We start from the raw sequence: 22,284 nt of genomic DNA, 5'->3' as shown, positions 1-22,284 counted from the left end.
TCAAATTATAAAATGAGACTAGAGAATAACAATGGTATTTAATAGCTGATTAAAAAGACAAGAAAAACAATTGCCTCAAAACAGGGGAGACAGCAAAAATACTTTTAATACTTTACATATGCTTCCTATACTTCATAACCTAAATTTTACCTGAAGTTCAAAAATAATACACATTGTATGAACCATGGGAGAAAACAAGTTTTCCTGACCTTTAGTTATTACTTGGTATTACTTGGTTCCCCTCTCTACTAAACTCTATAATTTATAATTGATATTGCCTCACATATATGTATATTCATAACCATAGCTATTTTACATATCAGTATTCTTTGGTTCTAAGACACAGTCTATATTTACAAAATTGAGGTATCTTACAATTAGGGCAGGTACATTTAATGAATTATCTTTTTTTCAAAAAAATGTTACTAAATGAATGCTAGAGCTTCAAGTGAAGACATATATGGGATACCTATAATCATGAATTTCATTTTCCCTTTACTCACTTAAAAATTAAATCAACTGTAAACTACTACTGACTAAATTAGTGATTAGTTACAGTTGTGTAAACACCACCTTTTTACAAAAGATACGTACCAGTTGTATTAGTTCTTTGGCGAGCTGGACAACTGACATTTCAAAATTGGTTCCAATGTTGTAAATTTCACCTGGTTTTCCCTTTTTGAGGACAGTAAGAAATGCTTCTACTACATCAGTAGCATAAAGGAAATTTCTTGTTTGAAGCCCTGATCCATGAATGCAGCTGAACAGATTAAATGAAGCAGAATCATCAAATGTAAAAATGTAAGCGCTCCTAAACAGGATAAAACACTGGGAACAAGTAAAGAGAAGACAATTCCCACAGAGAGCCTGGAAACCTTTTACTGAAAACACAAAAATATGAATAGCTCTTTAAAAATTTTTTTCTAGTACATGGACACAATGCTTTTATTTTATTTTTATGTGGTGCCGGGGATCAAACCCAGTGCCTCACATGTGCCAGGCAAGTACTCTGCCAACTGAGCCACAATCCAAGCCCAGCTCTTTTAAATTTTAACCTTAGTTCTTCAATGATGTCCAAAGCATCTGAGGTTATTCAATAAAAAATCAGCAAACATGGGCCCATGATAAATATTTGTCAATTTTATACCACAAGTTCATTTTAAAGAAATGTCTACAGTTCTATATAAATTAATCCTTTGAAAAAGTAAAATTATGTAAAGACAGATACCAAATTTTAATGCTATGGCTCAAAGATCTATAATAAGCCATTTAAAAACAAATTATTTTAGTAAATTATGGAAATGAATTACAGCTTATAATTATTCAAATGAAGAAGGAACTCTTAAATTTGGTGGGACATTCAACTCATGGCCTCCAACTCTAAGACTGATTTTCAAGAGAGACTGTTACCAAATACTATCAACATATCAGAAAAGCATACAGGTACAAAGGTAAACAACATACCATTTCCTGTTGTGTTGCAGTAGAGAGATAAATTTTGGAATGACCTAAAAGAATATTTAAGATTCATTTTAAACATCAAATATTCACTCATTAATATGAATCTGAACTCATGATATATTAAAAATCATTATTAGAAAACTATACATATGGAAAAAATTGAATTTTACCAGGAACTCATGAAAAAAACCTAAATACTCAATAAGTGAGAGAACTCCAAGATAGCTTGCTATTTCACAAAAAGCAGTTCTCTGAAGATAAAATTATATCAACAGTGGAAGAATCCGAGAAAGTCTTCATGGACAGTTTTCTGTCATCATAAAGCTCACTTCTGTGTTGATTTCTAAAGAGCAGGAATTGAATCTTATTTATCACTTTACATGTAACCACTCACTCAATAAGTGCTTGTGGGATTTATAAAAAATTACAGTATCCTTGAATTCAAAAGAAAACTTATGTTAAACGTGGCAAGCAAGAAATTACTAAATTTATATTAAACTTGATAAGGATACTCCAAAAATTAAGCAATATGAATATGAATACCAGCACACCACGAAATGGCCCTTTTCTTTGGGCAAACAGATCAAAACAACCAGCTTGGAAGCGAGAAAACCCAGACTCCAAATTTAGGCATAGCAGGCAACAGTTACCTAAAAGCAGGCTTAATGACACAGAACCAACTGCACAGGGATTCCCAGCCTTTTAGCACATTTCTTTATTCACTACTTATTACTTTCTGGAAGACATTCAGGCACACCACAATCAAAAAGAATTGGGAGCTGGGCACAGTGGTGCTCACCACTTGTGATCACAGCACTGCCCAGAAGGCTGAGGCAGGATGGCATGTTCAAGCCAGCCTAGGACAGTTAGTGAGACCCTGTCTCAAAATTAAAAATAAAATGGTCTGGGGATATAGCACAGATGGTAAAGGGGCCTGGGTTCAATACTCAGTTCTGGAAAGAAAAAAAAAAAAGAGCTGGGGCACAGTTAACCCAATGATATAATACAAATTTACCTACAAGTGTCCTGCATCAATAATTAGCTTTCAACTTTCCATACATCCTGACATAATGGGGTGATTGCAAACTGGGAGCCTTAACTGCAGCATGGTGGCTGCAGTGGGAAAATTCTGTAGTACTTCAGAGTCCTAGGAAGTACAGGGTATTTTCATATATATCACCTGAATCCTTCAAAATCCTGAGCATTTTCATTATCCCTCAATTTAAAGACAATGCTCAAAGAGCCTTAGGTCATGGCAGCTGGAGAGCATCAAGTTGATACTTAAATTCAAGTCTTCAAACTCAAGTCTGAGAAGATTTGCCTAATTCTGTGGCCTGTGCAGAATAATTATGTATAATTACAGCATAAATTTTTTGGACAAAAAATGATGAGAAGATATTTTAAACAAAGAAAAATTGCAATCACTAAAACAACCACCATGAATTCGGAATAAAATTACCTTTTCTGGATATTGATGTGGTCCATAAACATTACTGCTCCTTGTGATGACAACTGGAAACTTAAAGAATATTCAACATTAAGGCAATTATAATAGTGATTATTAGAAAGCTACACAGAATTTTTAAAAAGAAGCACCTTTGCTTAAATAATTCCACATGTCATGAAGACAGAACAAAGAGACTGTTTCTAACCTACGGTTCTTAGAAAGGCAGGAGAGGATAAGGTTCCAATAAGAGCAAAGGGTCCAAAAGGGGGATGAAGACAATTCTCCTCATTGGGACAGGGGAGAATGGGCACAGATGGAGGCGGGTTTGTAATTCTGCCAGCAGAATACTGAGGACTCTTCCATCTGACCATTTCAAGAACCAACTCTAGGACTCTAAGCTTAGCTAGATGGTAACCAAGTTGGCTCTCTCCACTGTATCAACCCTTTAGAGCTACCACAAAAGGGAAGAGGACCAATGCTACTAAAACATAAAAAGCAAGAGGATCTTGAATGCCTTTCTGATCTAGCCCCTAACAACTCAAAGATCAGTGTGAAGTCAAAGATACGGGCCTCAAGATAATGATCCTACTGGCTAAGGCTCCCACAGCAACACTGTCAGAGCACCAGAGGAAGGTCTATCTCCCATTCATGAGAAACCAAGAGTGCTGAACCATGCAGAGAAGTATGTGGCAGGGAAGAGAATCTATCCTTCCTCTCTCTGTCTTCCTCTACTCATGGGCTTCCAACAGGGCCTTCACTATACCTGTAACACTCTACTTATTACTGAAATAGGAAAAAATATATATTCAAACTATTCCTTTAATAATGAACTGAACAAGAAAAGTTAAGTCATATCTTGGCCACACAATATAAAAATCAATTAATCTTGGGCTGGGGATATAGCTCAGTTGGTTGAGTGCTTGCCTAGAATGCACAAGGTCCTGGTTTCAATCCCCAGCACCACACACACACACACACACACACACACACAAATCAATTATCTTACATTCCTTAGTACTACATTTTCTCAAGCTGTCTTCTACCCGATAACTAAAATGCTGCTAGAGTTGAGTTGGAATTTTAACACTTGAGTCCAAGATAAAATGGTACAAGAGTTTCTGCAATCAGTTCTTACCTTGTATCGTTCCCAGTAAGACTGTACAAAACACTCAGCAGCTGCTTTGGATGATGCGTAAGGATTTGTAGGTTGTTTGGGTGATGATTCATCAAATTCCTAATGTTAAAAAGATATATTAAAAAAATAAGTACTACATATACTTTCTAAGTAGAAAACATATTACAAACTTGAACTTGAATTGTTTACTATAGCATTTAAAAAAAAAACACCGTTTCTTGAACACTGTGTATCTGAATCTTTACATGCACCCACAGTAACTTCTTTAGTGATCACAAAAACCCTGTAAGGCAGGCAGAGAGAAGAACAAGTACAAAAGCTTTAAGATAGAAGAATGTCCAAAGGACCTGCAGGAAAGCTGCTGTTCAGGAAGAGAGATGGGAGATGAGCTCAGAGAGCTGGACGGAAGGCAGAATGGTACCCTGGACCCTGGAAGGTCACTGTGAAAACACTGACAGATTTTGAACAGAATAACGCCATGACCTGATTTCTATTTTAAGAATCATTTGGGCTACTGTGCCAGATCTGATAGAGAGTGGAAAGGGAATTAGAAGGAAGAAGTTTGATAAAAACTGCAGAGAGTTGAAAGTGGCTACTTCTCAGAGGACTAGGGATCCACAAGTGGTCAGGGTCTCCTTTTTCTCACTAGAGGTCTTTTTAAACTTTTGACTTTTTTTTCAGTGTGTGTGTGTTTTGGTTTAAAAAAAAAAAAAAAAAAAAAAAAATATATATATATATATATATATATATATACACATATATACTGTTTTAACCAAAACACACATATGTGAGTGTGTGTGTGGGGTGTGTGTGTGTGTTTGTGTATATAGACAAAATGAGTTCCCTATAAAAACTGACTGTAAAAAACAGAGCTTTCTGCCCATGGATGCCATTAAGTAAGCACTATTAAGTCTCTCTTCTCATGAAGCCACGTCTAAGTCACAGTCTCCTGGAGATCACTGGAGGCCTGCACTTTTGAAACAACCTATGGGAGTTGGAGGAGCCATTCTGAACAACGTGGAACACTCAGACTGTGTGGTAATGAGAGATACAAACACCACACACTCCAGGGGCTCTGGGCTTGCCACTTACTCCTCTGTGGAGGAGGTGGGTGCAGCCATGAATGTGAGGCCATACAAAAGAGATGGGATTGTGGAACCTTAGAAAGCTGTCTCAAGGGAAGATTCTCCAAGGCCAGGAGCCCACATGACTGTGGAAAAGATCTTTGTGGGCAGCATTATAAAAGACACTGAAGAACATGACCTAAGAGATAACTTTGAACAACGTGGGAAAACTGAAGCAACTGAAATCAGGACTGACTGAGGCAATGGCTAGAAAAAGCGCTTTGCTTTGATAACCTCTGGCAGGCACGTCTGTGAGTCAGTCTGTCACTGAGAAATACTCCTCCGGGAATGGACACTCCGAGGGGAGGAAAGCCCTTTGGAAACGGGATGGCTACTGCTTCATCAAGCCAAGAGGCTGAAGTGGATCTGGAAACTCTGGTGGTGGCCATGGAAATCATTTTCGTGGTAGTTACAACACTGGTCATGGAGGAAAATTCAGTGGTCATGGTGACTTTTACAGTAGCCATGGTGGTGGCAAATATTGTTGTAGTGGGGATATCTACATGGATCTGGTAAAGACAGAAGCAATTCTGGAGGTAGTGGGAGCGACAATGATTTTGGCAAATGCAACAATCAATCTTCAAATTTGGGATCTAAGAAGGGAGGAAACTTTGTCATTTTGAAAAAGGTCTCCCAGACACTTTTTTAAAAATATTTTTTATACCTTTATTTTATTTATTTTTATGTGGTGCTGAGGATCACACCTAGTGCCTTACACGTGCTAGGTGAGCATTCTACCGCTGAGCCACAACCCCAGCCCTCTCCCAGACACTTCAGATCTGGGGACCTGTGGAGTGGCATCAGCCAGCTGCTGTTTCTACTCCTGGCAGGGCGTAGAACTTGCACTGTGATAGAAACATTCAATATTATCACCCATTGTAACAGTCAATACTTTGTCAAACCATAAACCCAAGGTGGCCATGAGGTTCCAGCAGCAGCAGGAGCTGTGGTGGTGACAGAATATTTTACTGCCTGCCAGAAAACAAAGCTTAGTAGGAGAGGAGAGCCAGAGAAGGGACAGGGAAGCTGCAGGTTACAGCAGATCTGTGAACTCAAGTAAAGCACAGTGCTGGCAGGGCCTAGTTACTACAAAGATATGTTTAGATAATCCTCATGTATAGGGAAAAAAACCTGAGAACTCTGTAACAGGTTATTTTAGTTTCTGTTTTATGGAAAATGTGAAGCATTCCAACCCAAGGTTTTAATGTGGCTTTTCTTTTTCGTTGTATCCACGCTGACTGCTAAATGTAATGAGTGTGTCTTTTAACCGCACTGTGTAAAGTTAGTCTACTTTGAAGCCGTTTTGGTAAACTTCCCCAACAGTGTGAAATAAGAATTCCTTCAGGGTGATGCCAGATTTCATTTAAAATTAATTTACAATCTGCTTGGTGGAGAAGTCACTGCCTCTAGAAATCTTGGTGTAGTTGAACTGATAGTAACTGTTGGGACATTCTGCAGTTCACCAGCGTAAGGGTCACCCAAGCAAAATCAGAGAATTATTTGATGGTAAAAAGAATTGTGGGCACATCCTATGCAATATATCTAAATTAAATAATGGCACTAGATAAGTGACTCATGGGAATGATGCTTTTGTCTCCTCCGTTATAATGTATAATCAACAAATAATTTAAGTCTCTTGAATGAAATGACAACATTTGGAACTGGAAGAGATTTGGACTTTCCTTACCCCCTATCCAGATAATGCTGAATGCTTCTATCACAATGCAAGTTCAAAGCTTTGCCAGAGTAGAAACCAGTAGCAGTCTGATGACCCCTCACAGGTCTAAAGATTAGAAGCATCTGAGACACCTTTTTTAAAATGATAAGTACTAGAAAAAATTCAACTAACATAAAAATAGGCTTACCATAAAGGAAAACTACAGTTTTTACTGGGTAAGGTTAGGTGGGTCTTTAGAGGTTTATAGGTCAGCCACAGTAGTTATTTGGAGATTAAAACTATAGAAATATGAGGAACTACATTTTTTCCACATAATTTCATGTTACCTGCAGTTTTCCTTTAAATATGGCACAAGATCACACAATCATCCTCAAGTGTCAATTGTACAGAGAATGACCTTTAAAAGAGTTAATAACCCTTAACAGTTAATATCCAATAATTGTTACTTGTACATATTCTTTTGAGATTTCCCTTTGGTACCTTCCTAATTTCAGTGCCACTGTATCTAGTAGCATAGATATTTATCTCCCAAAAAACAAGAGAAAAGAAAAAATATATAAATTGTGGAGAATGGAGTCATCTTTTGGTGCAAAAAAGTATAATATTTAGAAATGATAAAAAATAGATTCCACTTTCTACAATAATTTTACACTTGCCCCTGGATATTCCAATGTATTTGCCGATTGGCAGAGAATGGTACATAGGAGCCTGCTGCAGCCTATCATACTCCTGCTTCGGTCTGTCCACTCTGAAGCCATCTTGGTAAACTTACATGTTTGTGATGTTGAGACAAAAAATGTTATATTTGCTGCTGTCTTGTAATCTGTCAGGCAAATCATGAATAAATCTATAGAAAACTAGGCTTTTCTCAATTTAGGATGGCATTTGATTTGAACAGAAGAGACCATGGCATAAAATTCTGGAGAGTGAGGATGAGAAGAGTGCAGGACAGGTTTAATAAGATGGATCTGCACCATGGTACATGATAAGTAAACAGATGGTGTAGATTTTCTAAGGTAAACTTAGAAAAGGTAAATTATTTACCTTATCGAGACTGCCTCCATATACTTCATCTGTGCTGACGTAAATAAACTTCTCCACTCTGGCTTCATGAGCAGCACTTACCAAAACGTGAGTGCCATAAACATTAACGTAGGTAAACTCAAAGGCCCGGACAAATGACAAATCTAAAAGAAGAGAAAAAAACTAGAACAATTTCACCCAAGGACAAAACAAATACTAAACAATCAATTCCAATTTGTTTGTTTTTTTTAATTTTTAAATTTTAGTTGTAGATGAACACAAACTTTTATTTTACTTATTTATTTTTATGAAATGCTGAGGATGGAACCCAGTGTTTCACACGTGCTAGGCAAGCCCTCTACCACTGAGCTACATCCCTAGTCCCTCAATTCTAGTTTTAAGAGAGTACTATTCCCTTCTCTTTACTCATCATAATTAAATAATTTTGGAAATAACATATATATGCATTGATATTTATTTCTGTAAGTCTATATTATATAGTATGTATAATTTTTTTAGAACCTAGAAAAAAATCTGTTAAATTTTCAAAAAAACATTTTATCCTAAAAAGAAGGAAACACAAAATGATGCATCTAAATTTAAAAATTCAAGTATTCAAATTTTTAAAATTTTTGAAACTTCCAGTTTCTACAATTTGAGGGCTATGCATTTCAGAGCAACTTATTACTGATAAAAACAGTAAATGTTGAATAAATCATCTTCTTTACCAGGGAATGGGGTAACTTCCCTAACTATGACTCACAATTCACAAACAATAAGGGAAGAGATTAATAAATTTTACCTTGTAAAAAATCTTTCATTGTCAACCCCTGCCCCCCTCCAAAAAAAAAAAAAAAACTAGACTAAAAACAAAATAAAAAAGACAAACTTGGAAAAACATTTGAAATTACTAGAGACAAAACATTAATATATTCAACCTATAAATACCTTGTAGAACTAAATAAAAATAATCCTACAGTAAAATGGATACAAAATAGTTTAGATATAAAAATATAAATAGTCCTTAAGTTTATGATACTCGACCTCATTTATAATAAGGAAAACCCAAGTTTCAAACTCACAGAATGCCACTTACAACTTATCACAATGACAAAAAATCAAAGATTTGACAAAATGTTTTGTTGCTGAGGCTTTGTGGCATGTGGGGGAGACTTAATTCTGCACACTGGGAATGAGTATGCAAAATGCTTACAACCCTAAGGAAGGAAATTTGGCAATTTCTAACCAAATTAATATGCATTTATCCCCCAACCCAAAGATATAAACTGAACTGTTACATAAAATGTATAGTGACACCTGACCTCCCTATACCTGGCCAGTATTTCAGAATGTGAGTATATTTGGAGTTAGGGCCCTTAAAGATGTGATTAAGTTAAAATGAGGCCTTGAAGGTGAACCCCAGTCCAATCTACCTAGTGTAGAGGAATCTGGACCTAAAAAGAGATGCCAGGAATGCACACAGAGGAAAGGTCCTGTGAGCACAGAGCAAATGCAAAGGAGCTGTAAGCCCAACAGGTGGCCTCAGAGGAAATCAAGCCTGGCAACACCTTGACCTTGGACTCCCAGGCCCCAGAATGGGGACAAATAAATTTGTTCTCTAAGCCCTCAGTCTGTGGTACTTTGTTCTGGCAATTCTAGAAGATTAATGCTCCCAGCAGTTCAACTTCTAAGCATATCTTCCCAACATCAGTTAAAAATATACAAAAAGACACAGGTACAAAGCCATCTACTCCAGCATTATTTAAAACAGTGGGAAGTAAACTTAACCACTGTACATATAGACTGATGTCCTAGATATACTGTCAAATAAAAAAGGCAAGAGGGAGAGAGCTGTATGTTAGAGATTATCACTTCTCTAAAAGGAGCACAGAATATCAATTCTTTTAAAAGAAAGAATAAACTAAAATGTATATAAAGTGTTCTACAGGGGAGAGTTGAACATAGAAGAAGAGCAGGGACCAAAGACAGACTTATAAATATTCCTTATATGGTAGATTTGACTTTGGAACTATTTTATATTTTTAATAACTGAAAAACAATTAAAAAGAAAGTAATTCTAAAACTCAAAAACAAGATGGAAAATATGAATCAAACAATGAATTTACTTAGTTACATAGCCATGCTTTGAGTAACCTATAAAACAAAATAGTGGGAAACTACTAAGAACAAAAGAAAACAAAACAAAAAAAACCTTTGTCATTGCAGATAATGGTGCTATTGTTATTCTTATATTGTTGTGTTATGGGATTTTAAAAAAATGACAAATGAATGCAGTGGTAGACAGCTGCACTCCCAGAAACTCTGGAGGCTGAGACAGGAGGATTGCAAATTGAAGACCAGCTTCAGCAACTTAATGAGATCCTACTTCAAAATATAAAATAAAAATGGCCTGGGATATAGCTTAGGGATAAGCATCCCTAGGTTCAATCCCCAGTACCAAGAAATGGGAAATAGAAAAGAAAATGAGAAATTATTGTGGTGCTAATGAGAACCAAGGTATTCAGGATAAGGGAAAGAAAATATAAGACCCATGGGGTTAATAACAACTTTGAGTTAGGCACTCATGCGTTGTGAACTCATGATGTATTTTATCTTAAATAGGCAAATAAATAAATATTCCTTAGCTCTGAAGTTGACTGAAAAAGCCTAGAAACAATGTCCAATTGGTAACAGTGAACATACCCAGACTGAGACCTGTAACTACTATTTCCCACTAAAAGGAACCTCAGTCCTTAGAAGAAGGGTTGTTTCCGGATCCTTAGAAGAAACCTTGAAGATAAACCTAGAACATCCTGCTACACCAGAGAATAAGATGGCAACAAAGACTACTAAGGGCCCAGGAAGCAACTCTGGCTCTCTGTGGCTAGTAGTGGGTCAATTTGAATATAAACTGAAACTGATTAAAACAAAGAATCAAATGTGTTCAACTCTATGAATTCATAATTATACAAAAAAAAAGAAAAAAGAAAAGAAAAGAAAAAAGAAAGTAAGAGAGTGGTAGAAAACCAAGTCAAATAAAGCTTACCACATAAACAAAAAAGTATCAAGCAGTTAACCTGGCTTTTCAGTATCACTTAAATCATCCTAATAATTTATGTGGAAAACCTACTTGTACGTAGATATTCCATATATAATGAAAAATAAATTACATAATTTGAATATTATCTATAAGCCTCTAAAAATGAATATTGATAAAACAAAACAGTAATACTGACTACACAAAATAGTAGGAATAAATATGTAATGGGATTGAAAAACAAAATAAGATAGACTTAAAATTCTAGATAAATACAGTTGGGAATAAATAAATGGTGTTAAAATGCATTACCTGGGAGGAGGGCAAAGGTTTTATGGACTTTACACTTGAATAAGCTAATTATTCATGTGTAATTCCTAAGGTAACCACTCAAAGAATACAAAGAATATATATCTTCCAAAGTAGTAGAGGGAGAAAAAGAGAACAATTTCTTAGTTAAGTCCTTTAAAAAGCAAGCAAGAGAATGAATATCAAGGATGTTCAAAGTAATTAAAATAAAAACCATGATCCAAATACACATTGTTTTTAAGAAACAGATAAGCCATAAAGCCAGAAGGGTTGAAAAAAGAGAATGGAGAGGCTGGGGATGTGGCTCAAGCGGTAGCGCGCTCGCCTGGCGTGCGTGCAAGCGTGTGGCCCGGGTTCGATCCTCAGCACCACACACAAACAAAGATGTTGTGTCTGCCGAAAACTAAAAAATAAATATTAAAATTCTCTCTCTCTCTATTCTAATAAAAAAAAAAAAGCTTCCAATTATTAAAAAAAAAGAAAAAAGAGAATGGAAAAAGACATGTGATGTATAATTATAATGCACTAATAAAAAAAGATACACAAGAAAGTGACACAGTCACATCAATGTCAAATGAAATGGACTTCAAAGTGTATACATCATCTAAGAAAATGACTTCCTAAATAAATGGTTCAGGGGCAGGGGTGTAGCTCAGTGGTAGAGCACCTGCCTCACATGTGAGGCACTGCATTCAATCCTCAGCACCATATAAAAATAAATAAATAAAGATATTGTGTCCATCTACAACTAAAAGAAATATATTTTAAAAAAAAAAAAGATAAATGGTTCAACCACCCAAAATGATTACTAATTCTGGAAACATCTCTTTCAATGAGGAAAAAGATAAACCACAAAATTAAAAACTGGACAAAAGATTTCAACAGCATTTCACAGAAGAAATCCTAATTACCAAAAAACATAAAAAATACTCAAATTTATTAGCAATTAGGGAAAATACAAATTTAAAATATAATAAAAGGCAAATCACACATTGCTGAGATTGGAAATAATGGAAAAATCTGACAAAACTAAGTTTTGGTGAGATCTAGAGCAACAGGAAGTTACATATTACTGGAGGAGTAGAAATTAATATACTCTGGAAAATAGTTTGATATCTTTATGTTGAAACAGACAAATCTTATGATCCTAATTATGTATCAGAATGTGTACATATGTGTACCATGACACATGCGTAAGAATGCTCACAGTAGTACTGTTCAAAATTGCCCTAAAGCATAAACAACCCAAATTTCTGTCAGGAGTGAAATATCTAAGTAAACTGTGCCAATTCTTAAATTAGAATGTTATACAGTACTGAAAACGAACAAACTGTACCTATACCCAAATGGATAGAAGAAAGACAAAAAAATCTACATATCACCTTATATGTTTTTTAAATAAAATTTAAAAAGCCAAAACTTATAATGCTTAGGGAAAATAATATAAATAGAAAAACTACAGAGAAAAGCAATGGAAATAAATCAGACAGCAGGCAATAGCAGTGCACTTCCAAAGAGGATCTGACAACACTCTGATTTTTGTTTGGATGATGGCTATATGGGTGTTCACATTACCATTATTTATTTCACTTCTAAATTCTTTTGAATATATGTTGTATTCGATATAACAATATCAGAAAATTATTAGAAAATATCTCAAATGCATAAAACAGTACAAATAACAACATAATATTCATTGTGTATCTACCACCCAATTTAAGAAAAACAACATAAAAATTACGGCTGAAGACCCATTTCCTCATTCCTACCTTTCACAAATAATTACTAGTTTGAATTTGGTTCCACTCAAAAGTTTTAAGATCTATTCAGGGTTATATTTCAACCCACACTAATAAAAGTGATCTAAAAAGTGCCAAGTATATCAATGACAGAGCAAATATCTTGTTTTTATGGTGTAGCATGTATATCTTCTTTCAAAGATGTGTATTAGATAACCATTTATTTAGTTTTACTTCTGGACTTTGGATTTAGTCTAGTTAGCCACAAGAGGAAAAAGAAATGCCAGTCACAACTAGAGCATAAGACAACGCTTACCTACATGTGTTTGTGCAGCAAAATGTAGTACTATATCTATTTTCTCTGTTTCAAAAAGCAGTTTCACAAAATGAGAATCACAAATGTCACCCTATATGAGAAAGCAAACATGAAAACACTAGGTTTCTCTGAGCACTGTCATCATCAAAACCATTTTTGCTATAACACACACCATCTCCCACTTCCCAGTTCAATAGAGAATATCTTGAACATTCAACCACATGGTCAGACAAGTACAGTAATGATGTATTTCTCCAGATATTCGATTCAAAGCATTTTTTGCAAATAAGTATAAAACAATATTTTATTGACCACCCAAATACTTTTACATTTTTTCATTATATTCTTGACAACCTAAGATTAGTATATTAAAAAGGAAAATAGTATTAAAAATTCTGAAAGAACCATTACTGAAATATGTCTAAAGTAAGTATAACAACTAGAATGAACATTGGAAAATTATAGTAAAGTTATGGTTTAATTATTCTAAAAATACATATTCTCAAAAAACCTTTAGTAACTGAAGAAAATACTTTTACATAGAACAGAATTATGAACTAATTGCTCAGTATATTTTTGTGGTTTTGTGGTTAAAAGAGAGTTTGTAAAATCACTTTTTTTTAAAAAAATTAACTTTTAGTTGTAGTTGGACACAATATCTTTATTTATTTATTTTATGTGGTACTGAGGATCGAACCCAGGGCCTCGCCCATGCTAGGTGAGTGCTCTACCCTGAGCCACAACCTCAGCCCCTGTAAAATCATTTTTAAAAGAAAAGAACATAAAATCACAACATAGTTTCATTGGAAAGTAACATTTCCCTTTGCAAATGAAGGATCTGCTCTGGTTTATACTTGGGACTTGTCTAAGAGTGGTGAGTTAAGAATCAGCCTTCTAGAGGCCATGTGCCCTCATGGGGAGAGACTATCCCATGTGCTTCATGGTCTGGCTAGCCTTTCAGGAGGACACCACACTTCACACCAACCACTCTGAATCCCAGGTAGGCACTATTAAACAGGCTAGTGAGGACTTAAAATTAAAAACCACACAAATTCATCCAGCTACTCATAGATTTTCTAAGGTATCAAAAATGACATGCAATTTTTTATGTGGTATATCTAAAAGTAGAATTCTCTAGAGCATGTGGTACTTCTGGAAATTAACTATTTGGTCTTTTAAAAGGCCTTTAGTAAGTGTGCCTGCCAAGCCCTTTACACACAAGTTTGTAAGTAGGAAGTTATTATAATCTCAATATGACTAAAGAGGCACAGTTCAATAATTATAAGAAGACTTCCATACCTTTATGAATTTGTAGTTTTGTTTGTTAGAAATGGTTTCAAGATTCTTTAAGCTTGCACAGTAATCCAGCTTAAAAAGAGAGGATGGTCAGGGGCAACACAAAAAGTGATAATATTAGCTCTTCCTATAAAATACCAAATTATTTTTAAAACTATAGATGTCAATGATTGTAATACAAGAACATATTCTCTTCAAGTGTGTTTCCTCTGTGCTTTTACATATTCTAAGCTTCTGACATACATTGATCGAGGTGCTAGAGAACCAAATCCTACGCCTTATGCATGCTAGGCAAGCACTTTACAACTAAGCTATATCCCCATCCCAGCTTCTGACATCTTACAAGTAAAAACTAAACAAAAAACAAACAAACAAAAACAAGTAATTGTGATACCTTTTCAAAATACCAGACTCCAAAAAAAAGCCTTTTTATAAATGTGTACTTTAAAATATGTTCCTACCCAAATTTGCCTGTGGCCACTGGTATTTAAAAAAGTTTACTACTCCTGACAGAAAAGTTACTAGTAATCAAAAATGATGCCTGTTTTATACATACTACAGTTCATTATACCTGGTCCTGAGTTCCTGAGTTAACTGTTGGTAAATCTCAGTGTACAGATGAGGAAAAAAAGAATTCTTGTTCACTAGTAATGCAGTAAAAAAAATCCTAAGAGTTAAGGGTTATTCTTTATCTGTACTTCTTAACTATTGGGTTTTAGGAAATTAAGGTAACCATTTGTATCTGTGCCATTTGTATTTGCTCAGATTCAAAAAATCTATGATTTCCAACTAGGGCTTCAGATTCTTTAAGGAAACTCCAATTATTACTGCAGAATTCTCAACAAAATCAAATTAATTTAACTGAATTTTATTTTGTAAAATAAACATGTACAATTTTCTAGGTGATGATAATTATAAAACCAAATAGTTAATTAAATCAAATAAAGCATGTCAACACCAAGAAAAAACTGGTAGTCACATTTTACGAAATACTTAATTTAGAAAGAGTGAAGGTTTTCTTCTGGCAAAAATACTGCACATAAGGGCTGAGAATGTGGCTCAGTGATAGAGCACTTGCCTAGCATGCATGGGGTCCTTGGGTTTGATCCCAAGTACAAAAAAAAAAAAAAAAACACAAAACTTTGACTTCATGCCTTAGCATAATAAGTAAAAGTTTCCAAAGATTCTGCATAAGATTTAACGCAGCATGAGCACATGACCATACAGACCCCCAAGCAGCTAAAGACTAAATAAAAAACTAACAGGATTCTGGTACTTTAAATTGAAATGTAATTTCAGTGCATGAAGCTTATTTTTATGAAACTCACCTTGTCTAGATTTATGATCATATAATTTGGATAATCTTCTACTAAAGAGACAATCACATGTGATGCACTATAAGGAAAAAAAACATCTTGTGAGTGGAAAATGTCAACCCCTTTAGACTCTTGAATATTTTCTTATGCTGTTGACTATTATGAAAATAATCAAAGATAACTTTAAATGTTTCCAAGAAAACAGAAACAACACCATTATACACACATGCACACTTTTCACCAACAACATCTATAAACTAAATCTTATGCTCCCTTTATGCTATGTAGAATAGAGAATTTAGTGTTTCTGGATATAAAGAAAAAAAATCGGTTTCTGCCAGCCGCGCAAGCACCGCACTCAGGGCTGAATTCTGGGTTCGAGACGGGGAAGGAAGCGGTCCATCTCGGTTCTCCACACCGGTCAGACCACAGAGGAGGCCAGCAGCCACCATGTTGGTAAACTGACGTCACCACACCTGTTTTTGACTGACCGCAGCTCATTCAGCCATAGAACAGGTAATTTCAGGCTGCAATTCGCCTGCGGCTTGCAGACAGATTGCTAGGGTTCAGCGCCTGGGGGCTTCTTAAAATCTGATCTTATCGGAGTGAACACCGAGCGCGGGGCGGCCGAGTTCCGGCTCCCGGAACCGTCCCGGAACCGCCCTGGCTCCAGGCTGCGGAGCCTGCGGAGGCTGCTTCTTGGACCCTGCTACTATCAGAGCATACACCAAACACTAGGCGGCCGAATTCCGGCTCCCGGAACTGAGCCCGCGGGGGCTGCTTCTTGGAGCCTACACTTATAGGAGCTTACACCGAGCACGGAGCGGCCGAGTTCCGGCTCCCGGAACTTCCCTGGACCGGGGCTGGGAGCCCGCGGAAACTGTGTCTCGGTCCGGGTCCTGCTGAGGGCAGGTCAGGACTCACCCATTGCTTGGGTTGCCTGGCAAGGGGAACGAAATGCTGCCATTCGCATAGGATACCAACATGGCAGAGATCTGATGTCAGCAGAAAGCGGTGGAGGAGAGATCTTCATCAATACCAGCGGTGACATAAGCAGTTGGTCTCCTGGTAAGGGGGGTGAGGCTCAGTCACCCGAGTCTCCTCAATTTGTCCTCGAGCCAGAGGGAAGGAGCCGGGCCGCCGCCAGCCCCCGGAGCAGGCCCAGCGGCTCGCCAGCGTGGTGACCGCGTGACCCCAATTGGAGAGGGGGCGGAGCGGAGCCGCCACCCACACCCGCCAGGTGGGCAGACCCACGACCCAGTAGTACATGGGCGTGGTAGGAGGGGCAGGGCAGAGCCGCCCTTCGCGCTTGCAAGGTAAACAGACCTGTGACAGCCTGGCGGGTCAGGCCCAGTGGCCTGCCAGTGTGGTACACACGTCACCGCAACTCGAGTAGGGGCAGAGCAGATCCTTATCCCACGCCCGGATCAGGCCCTGCCGGTGTGGTGGTCACGTGACCCCAATTGGAGTGGGGGTGGAGCGGAACCGCCACCCGTGCCCGCAGGGTGAGCAGACCAGTGATCAACCTGCAGATCAGGCCCAGGGGTCCGCAGGCGTGGTAGGAGGGGCAGGGCAGATCCGCCGCCCGCGCCTTCAAGGTAGGCAGACCTACAACAGACCTGCGGATCAGGCCCAGGAGCCTGCCGGCGGGGTACAAATACCCCCCTAGTTGGAGTAGTGACAGAGCAGAGTCGCCTCCCTTGCCAGGAACAGACCCAGCATCCTGCAGGCGGGGTAGTCACGACACCCCAGTTGGAGTAGGGGCAAAGCAGAGCCTCCACTCGTGCCCGAAAGGTGGGCAGATCTGCGACCGACCAGCAGGACAGGCCCAGTGGCCTGCTGGTACGACAGACACGTCACCCCAATTGGAGTAGGGGCAGAACAGAGCCGCCACCAGCTCCCAGAACAGGCCCAGTGACCTGCCGGCGTGGTAGCCACGACACCCCAATTGGAATAAGGAGAGAGCAGAGCCGCCGCCCGCACCTGCAGGAAAGATACGCAAGCAGTATGAAAAGACAAGGAAAGAAAGGACCACAAGCAATGCAGGTCAACGCAACTTTAGAAGAGGTAACAGCTGCAGCAGATGGAATGTCAGATAAAGAATTCAGGATATACATGCTTCAGATGATCTGGAGTATCAAGGAAGACATTAAACAGCAAAATCAGACAATGAAAGATCACTTCGACAACGAATTACGCAAACAAATCCAGGAAGCAAAGGATCAACTATACAGGGAGATAGAGGTTATAAAAAACAAGCAATCAGAAATCCTAGAAATGCAGGAAGCAATAAACCAACTTAAAAACTCAATGGAGAATACTACCAACAGAGTAGAACACTTAGAAGATAGAACATCAGACAATGAAGACAAAGTATTTCAACTGGAAAAGAACATAGACAGCTCAGCAAGACTGTTAAGAAACCATGAGCAGAACATCCAAGAAATATGGGATAACATTAAGAGACCAAACTTAAGAGTCATTGGGATACAGGAAGGTACAGAGCTCCAAACCAAAGGAATGAGCAGTCTATTCCATGAAATAATACAAGAAAACTTCCCAGACTTGAAGAATGAGACAGAATCCCAAATCCTAGAAGCCTACAGGACGCCGAATGTGCAAAATCATAAGAGATCCACACCTAGACACATTATAATGAAGATGCCCAACATACAGAATAAGGAGAGAATTTTAAAAGCTACAAGAGAAAGGAAGCAGATTACATTTAGGGGCAAGCCAATCAGGATAACAGCTGATCTTTCAACACAGACTCTGAAAGCTAGAAGATCCTGGAATAACATATTTCAAACACTGAAAGATAATGGGTTCCAACCAAGAATTGTGTATCCAGCGAAATTAAGCTTCAGGATGGAGAATGAAATTAAAACCTTCCACGATAAACAAAAGTTTAAAGAATTCGCAGCTAGAAAACCATCTCTTCAAAACATCCTAGCCAAAGTATTACAGGAAGAGGAAATGGAAAATAACAATGAAAACCAACAGTGGGAGGTAGGACAGTAAAGGGGGGGGGGAAACAATCAAAGAGGAAAACAAACAATGTTTAGTAACAGAAATAAACAAATATGGCTGGAAGAACAACCCATATCTCAATAATAACCCTAAATGTTAATGGCTTAAACTCACCAATTAAGAGACACAGGCTAGTAGAATGGATCACAAAACAAGACCCAACAATATGCTGCCTACAGGAGACGCATTTGATAGGAAAAGACATACATAGGCTGAAGGTGAAAGGTTGGGAAAAATCATATCACTCATATGGACTTCGGAAACAAGCAGGAGTGTCCATACTCATATCAAATAAAATAGATTTCAAGCAAAAGTTAATCAAAAGAGATAAAGAGGGACACTACATACTGCTTAAGGGAACCATACACCAACAAGACATAACAATCATAAATATTTATGCCCCAAACAATGGTGCAGCTATGTTCGTCAAACAAACTCTTCTCAAGTTCAAGAGTCTAATAGACCACCACACCATAATCATGGGAGACTTCAACACACCTCTCTCGCCACTGGACAGATCTTCCAAACAAAAGTTGAATAAGGAAACTATAGAACTCAATAACACTATTAATAACCTAGACCTAATTGACATATATAGAGTATACCACCCAACATCAAGCAGTTACACTTTTTTCTCAGCAGCACATGGATCCTTCTCAAAAATAGATCATATATTATGTCACAGGGCAACTCTTAGACAATATAAAGGAGTAGAGATATTACCATGCATCTTATCTGATCATAATGGAATGAAACTGAAAATCAACGATAAAAGAAGGAAGGAAAAAGCATACATCAATTGGAGAATGAACAATAGGTTACTGAATGATCAATGGGTTATAGAAGACATCAAGGAGGAAATTAAAAAATTCTTAGAGATAAATGAAAACACAGACACAACATATCGGAATCTATGGGACACATTAAAAGCAGTTCTAAGAGGAAAATTCATTGCTTGGAGTTCATTCCTTAAAAAAAGAAAAAACCAACAAATAAATGATCTCATACTTCATCTCAAAATCCTTGAAAAAGAAGAGCAAAACAACAGCAAAAGAAGTAGAAGGCAAGAAATAATTAAAATCAGAGCTGAAATTAATGAAATCGAAACAAAAGAAACAATTGAAAAAATTGACAAAACTAAAAGTTGGTTCTTTGAAAAAATAAACAAAATCGACAGACCCTTAGCGATGCTAGTGAAGAGAAGAAGAGAGAGAACTCAAATTACTAGCATACGGGATGAAAAAGGCAATATCACAACAGACACTTCAGAAATACAGAAGATAATCAAAAACTATTTTGAATCCTTATACTCCAATAAATTAGAAGATAGTGAAGGCATAGATAAATTTCTTAAGTCATATGATCTGCCCAGATTGAGTCAGGAGGATATAGAAAACCTAAACAGACCAATATCAATTGAGGAGATAGAAGAAACCATCAAAAGACTACCAACTAAGAAAAGCCCAGGTCCCGATGGGTATACAGCAGAATTTTACAAAACCTTTAAAGAAGAACTAATACCAATACTTTTCAAGCTACTTCAGGAAATAGAAAAGGAGGGAGAACTTCCAAATTCATTCTATGAGGCCAACATCACCCTGATACCTAAACCAGACAAAGACACTTCAAAGAAAGAAAACTACAGACCAATATCTCTAATGAACCTAGATGCAAAAATCCTCAATAAAATTCTGGCGAATCGGATACAAAAACATATAAAAAAAATTGTACACCATGATCAAGTAGGATTCATCCCTGGGATGCAAGGCTGGTTCAATATACGGAAATCAATAAATGTTATTCACCACATCAATAGACTTAAAAATAAGAACCATATGATCATCTCGATAGATGCGGAAAAAGCATTTGACAAAGTACAGCATCCCTTTATGTTCAAAACTCTAGAAAAACTAGGGATAACAGGAACATACCTCAATATTGTAAAAGCAATCTATGCTAAGCCTCAGGCTAGCATTATTCTGAATGGAGAAAAACTGAAGGCATTCCCTCTAAAATCTGGAACAAGACAGGGATGCCCTCTCTCTCCACTTCTCTTCAACATAGTTCTCGAAACACTGGCCAGAGCAATTAGACAGACGAAAGAAATTAAAGGCATAAAAATAGGAAAAGAAGAAATTAAATTATCACTATTTGCAGATGATATGATTCTATATCTAGCAGACCCAAAAGGCTCTACAAAGAAACTATTAGAGCTAATAAATGAATTCAGCAAAGTGGCAGGATTTAAAATCAACACGCATAAATCAAAGGCATTCCTGTATATCAGCGACAAATCCTCTGAAATGGAAATGAGGACAACCACTCCATTCAAAATATCTTCAAAAAAAATAAAATACTTGGGAATCAACCTAACAAAAGAGGTGAAAGACTTATACAATGAAAACTACAGAACCCTAAAGAGAGAAATAGAAGAAGATCTTAGAAGATGGAAAAATATACCCTGTTCATGGATAGGCAGAACTAACATCATCAAAATGGCGATATTACCAAAAGTTCTCTATAGGTTTAATGCAATGCCAATCAAAATCCCAATGGCATTTCTTGTAGAAATAGAGAAAGCAATCATGAAATTCATATGGAAAAATAAAAGACCCAGAATAGCAAAAACAATGCTAAGCAAGAAGTGTGAATCAGGCGGTATAGCGATACCAGACTTCAAACTATACTACAGAGCAATAGTAACAAAAACAGCATGGTACTGGTACCAAAACAGGCGTGTGGACCAATGGTACAGAATAGAGGACACAGAAACCAATCCACAAAACTACAACTATCTTATATTTGATAAAGGGGCTAAAAGCATGCAATGGAGGAAGGATAGCATCTTCAACAAATGGTGCTGGGAAAACTGGAAATCCATATGCAACAAAATGAAACTGAATCCCTTTCTCTCGCCATGCACAAAAGTGAATTCAAAATGGATCAAGGAACTTGATATCAAATCAGAGACGCGCCGTCTGATAGAAGAAAAAGTTGGCTACGATCTACAGTCAGTGGGGTCGGGCTCCAAATTCCTCAATAGGACACCCATAGCACAAAAGTTAATAACTAGAATCAACAAATGGGACTTACTCAAACTAAGAAGTTTTTTCTCAGCAAAAGAAACAATAAGAGAGGTAAATAGGGAGCCTACATCCTGGGAACAAATCTTTACTCCTCACACTTCAGATAGAGCCCTAATATCCAGAGTATACAAAGAACTCAAAAAATTAGACAATAAGAGAACAGACAACCCAATCAACAAATGGGCCAAGGACCTGAACAGAGACTTCACAGAGGAGGACATACAGTCAATCAACAAGTACATGAAAAAATGCTCAACATCTCTAGCTGTCAGAGAAATGCAAATCAA

The 22,284-nt window shown here is 37.3% G+C and overlaps 1 protein-coding gene across 2 annotated transcripts in view; it reads right to left on the bottom strand.

Annotated features, from left to right (window-relative positions):
• The window catches only part of Tgds (TDP-glucose 4,6-dehydratase), a 39,235-nt gene that overhangs the window by 13,978 nt on the left and 2,973 nt on the right, over positions 1–22,284 (bottom strand). For both annotated transcript variants that reach the window (XM_058582787.1, XM_046454926.2), the window contains exons 2-9: positions 15,894–15,960; positions 14,569–14,637; positions 13,270–13,360; positions 7,890–8,032; positions 4,044–4,142; positions 2,921–2,980; positions 1,465–1,508; positions 595–760 (exon numbers count right to left, since the gene is read on the bottom strand). In XM_058582787.1, the coding sequence (XP_058438770.1) occupies positions 595–760; positions 1,465–1,508; positions 2,921–2,980; positions 4,044–4,142; positions 7,890–8,032; positions 13,270–13,360; positions 14,569–14,637; positions 15,894–15,960 (739 nt within the window). The remainder of the gene's footprint in view (positions 1–594; positions 761–1,464; positions 1,509–2,920; positions 2,981–4,043; positions 4,143–7,889; positions 8,033–13,269; positions 13,361–14,568; positions 14,638–15,893; positions 15,961–22,284) is intronic.

This window comes from Marmota monax, unplaced genomic scaffold (assembly GCF_021218885.2).
Source record: "Marmota monax isolate L192 unplaced genomic scaffold, Marmota_monax_Labrador192_F-V1.1 WCK01_AAM20220418_F8-fsc00026, whole genome shotgun sequence".
In the NCBI taxonomy this organism is placed as follows: Eukaryota; Metazoa; Chordata; class Mammalia; order Rodentia; family Sciuridae; genus Marmota; species Marmota monax.
This window is presented reverse-complemented; position numbering and strand designations above follow the sequence as displayed.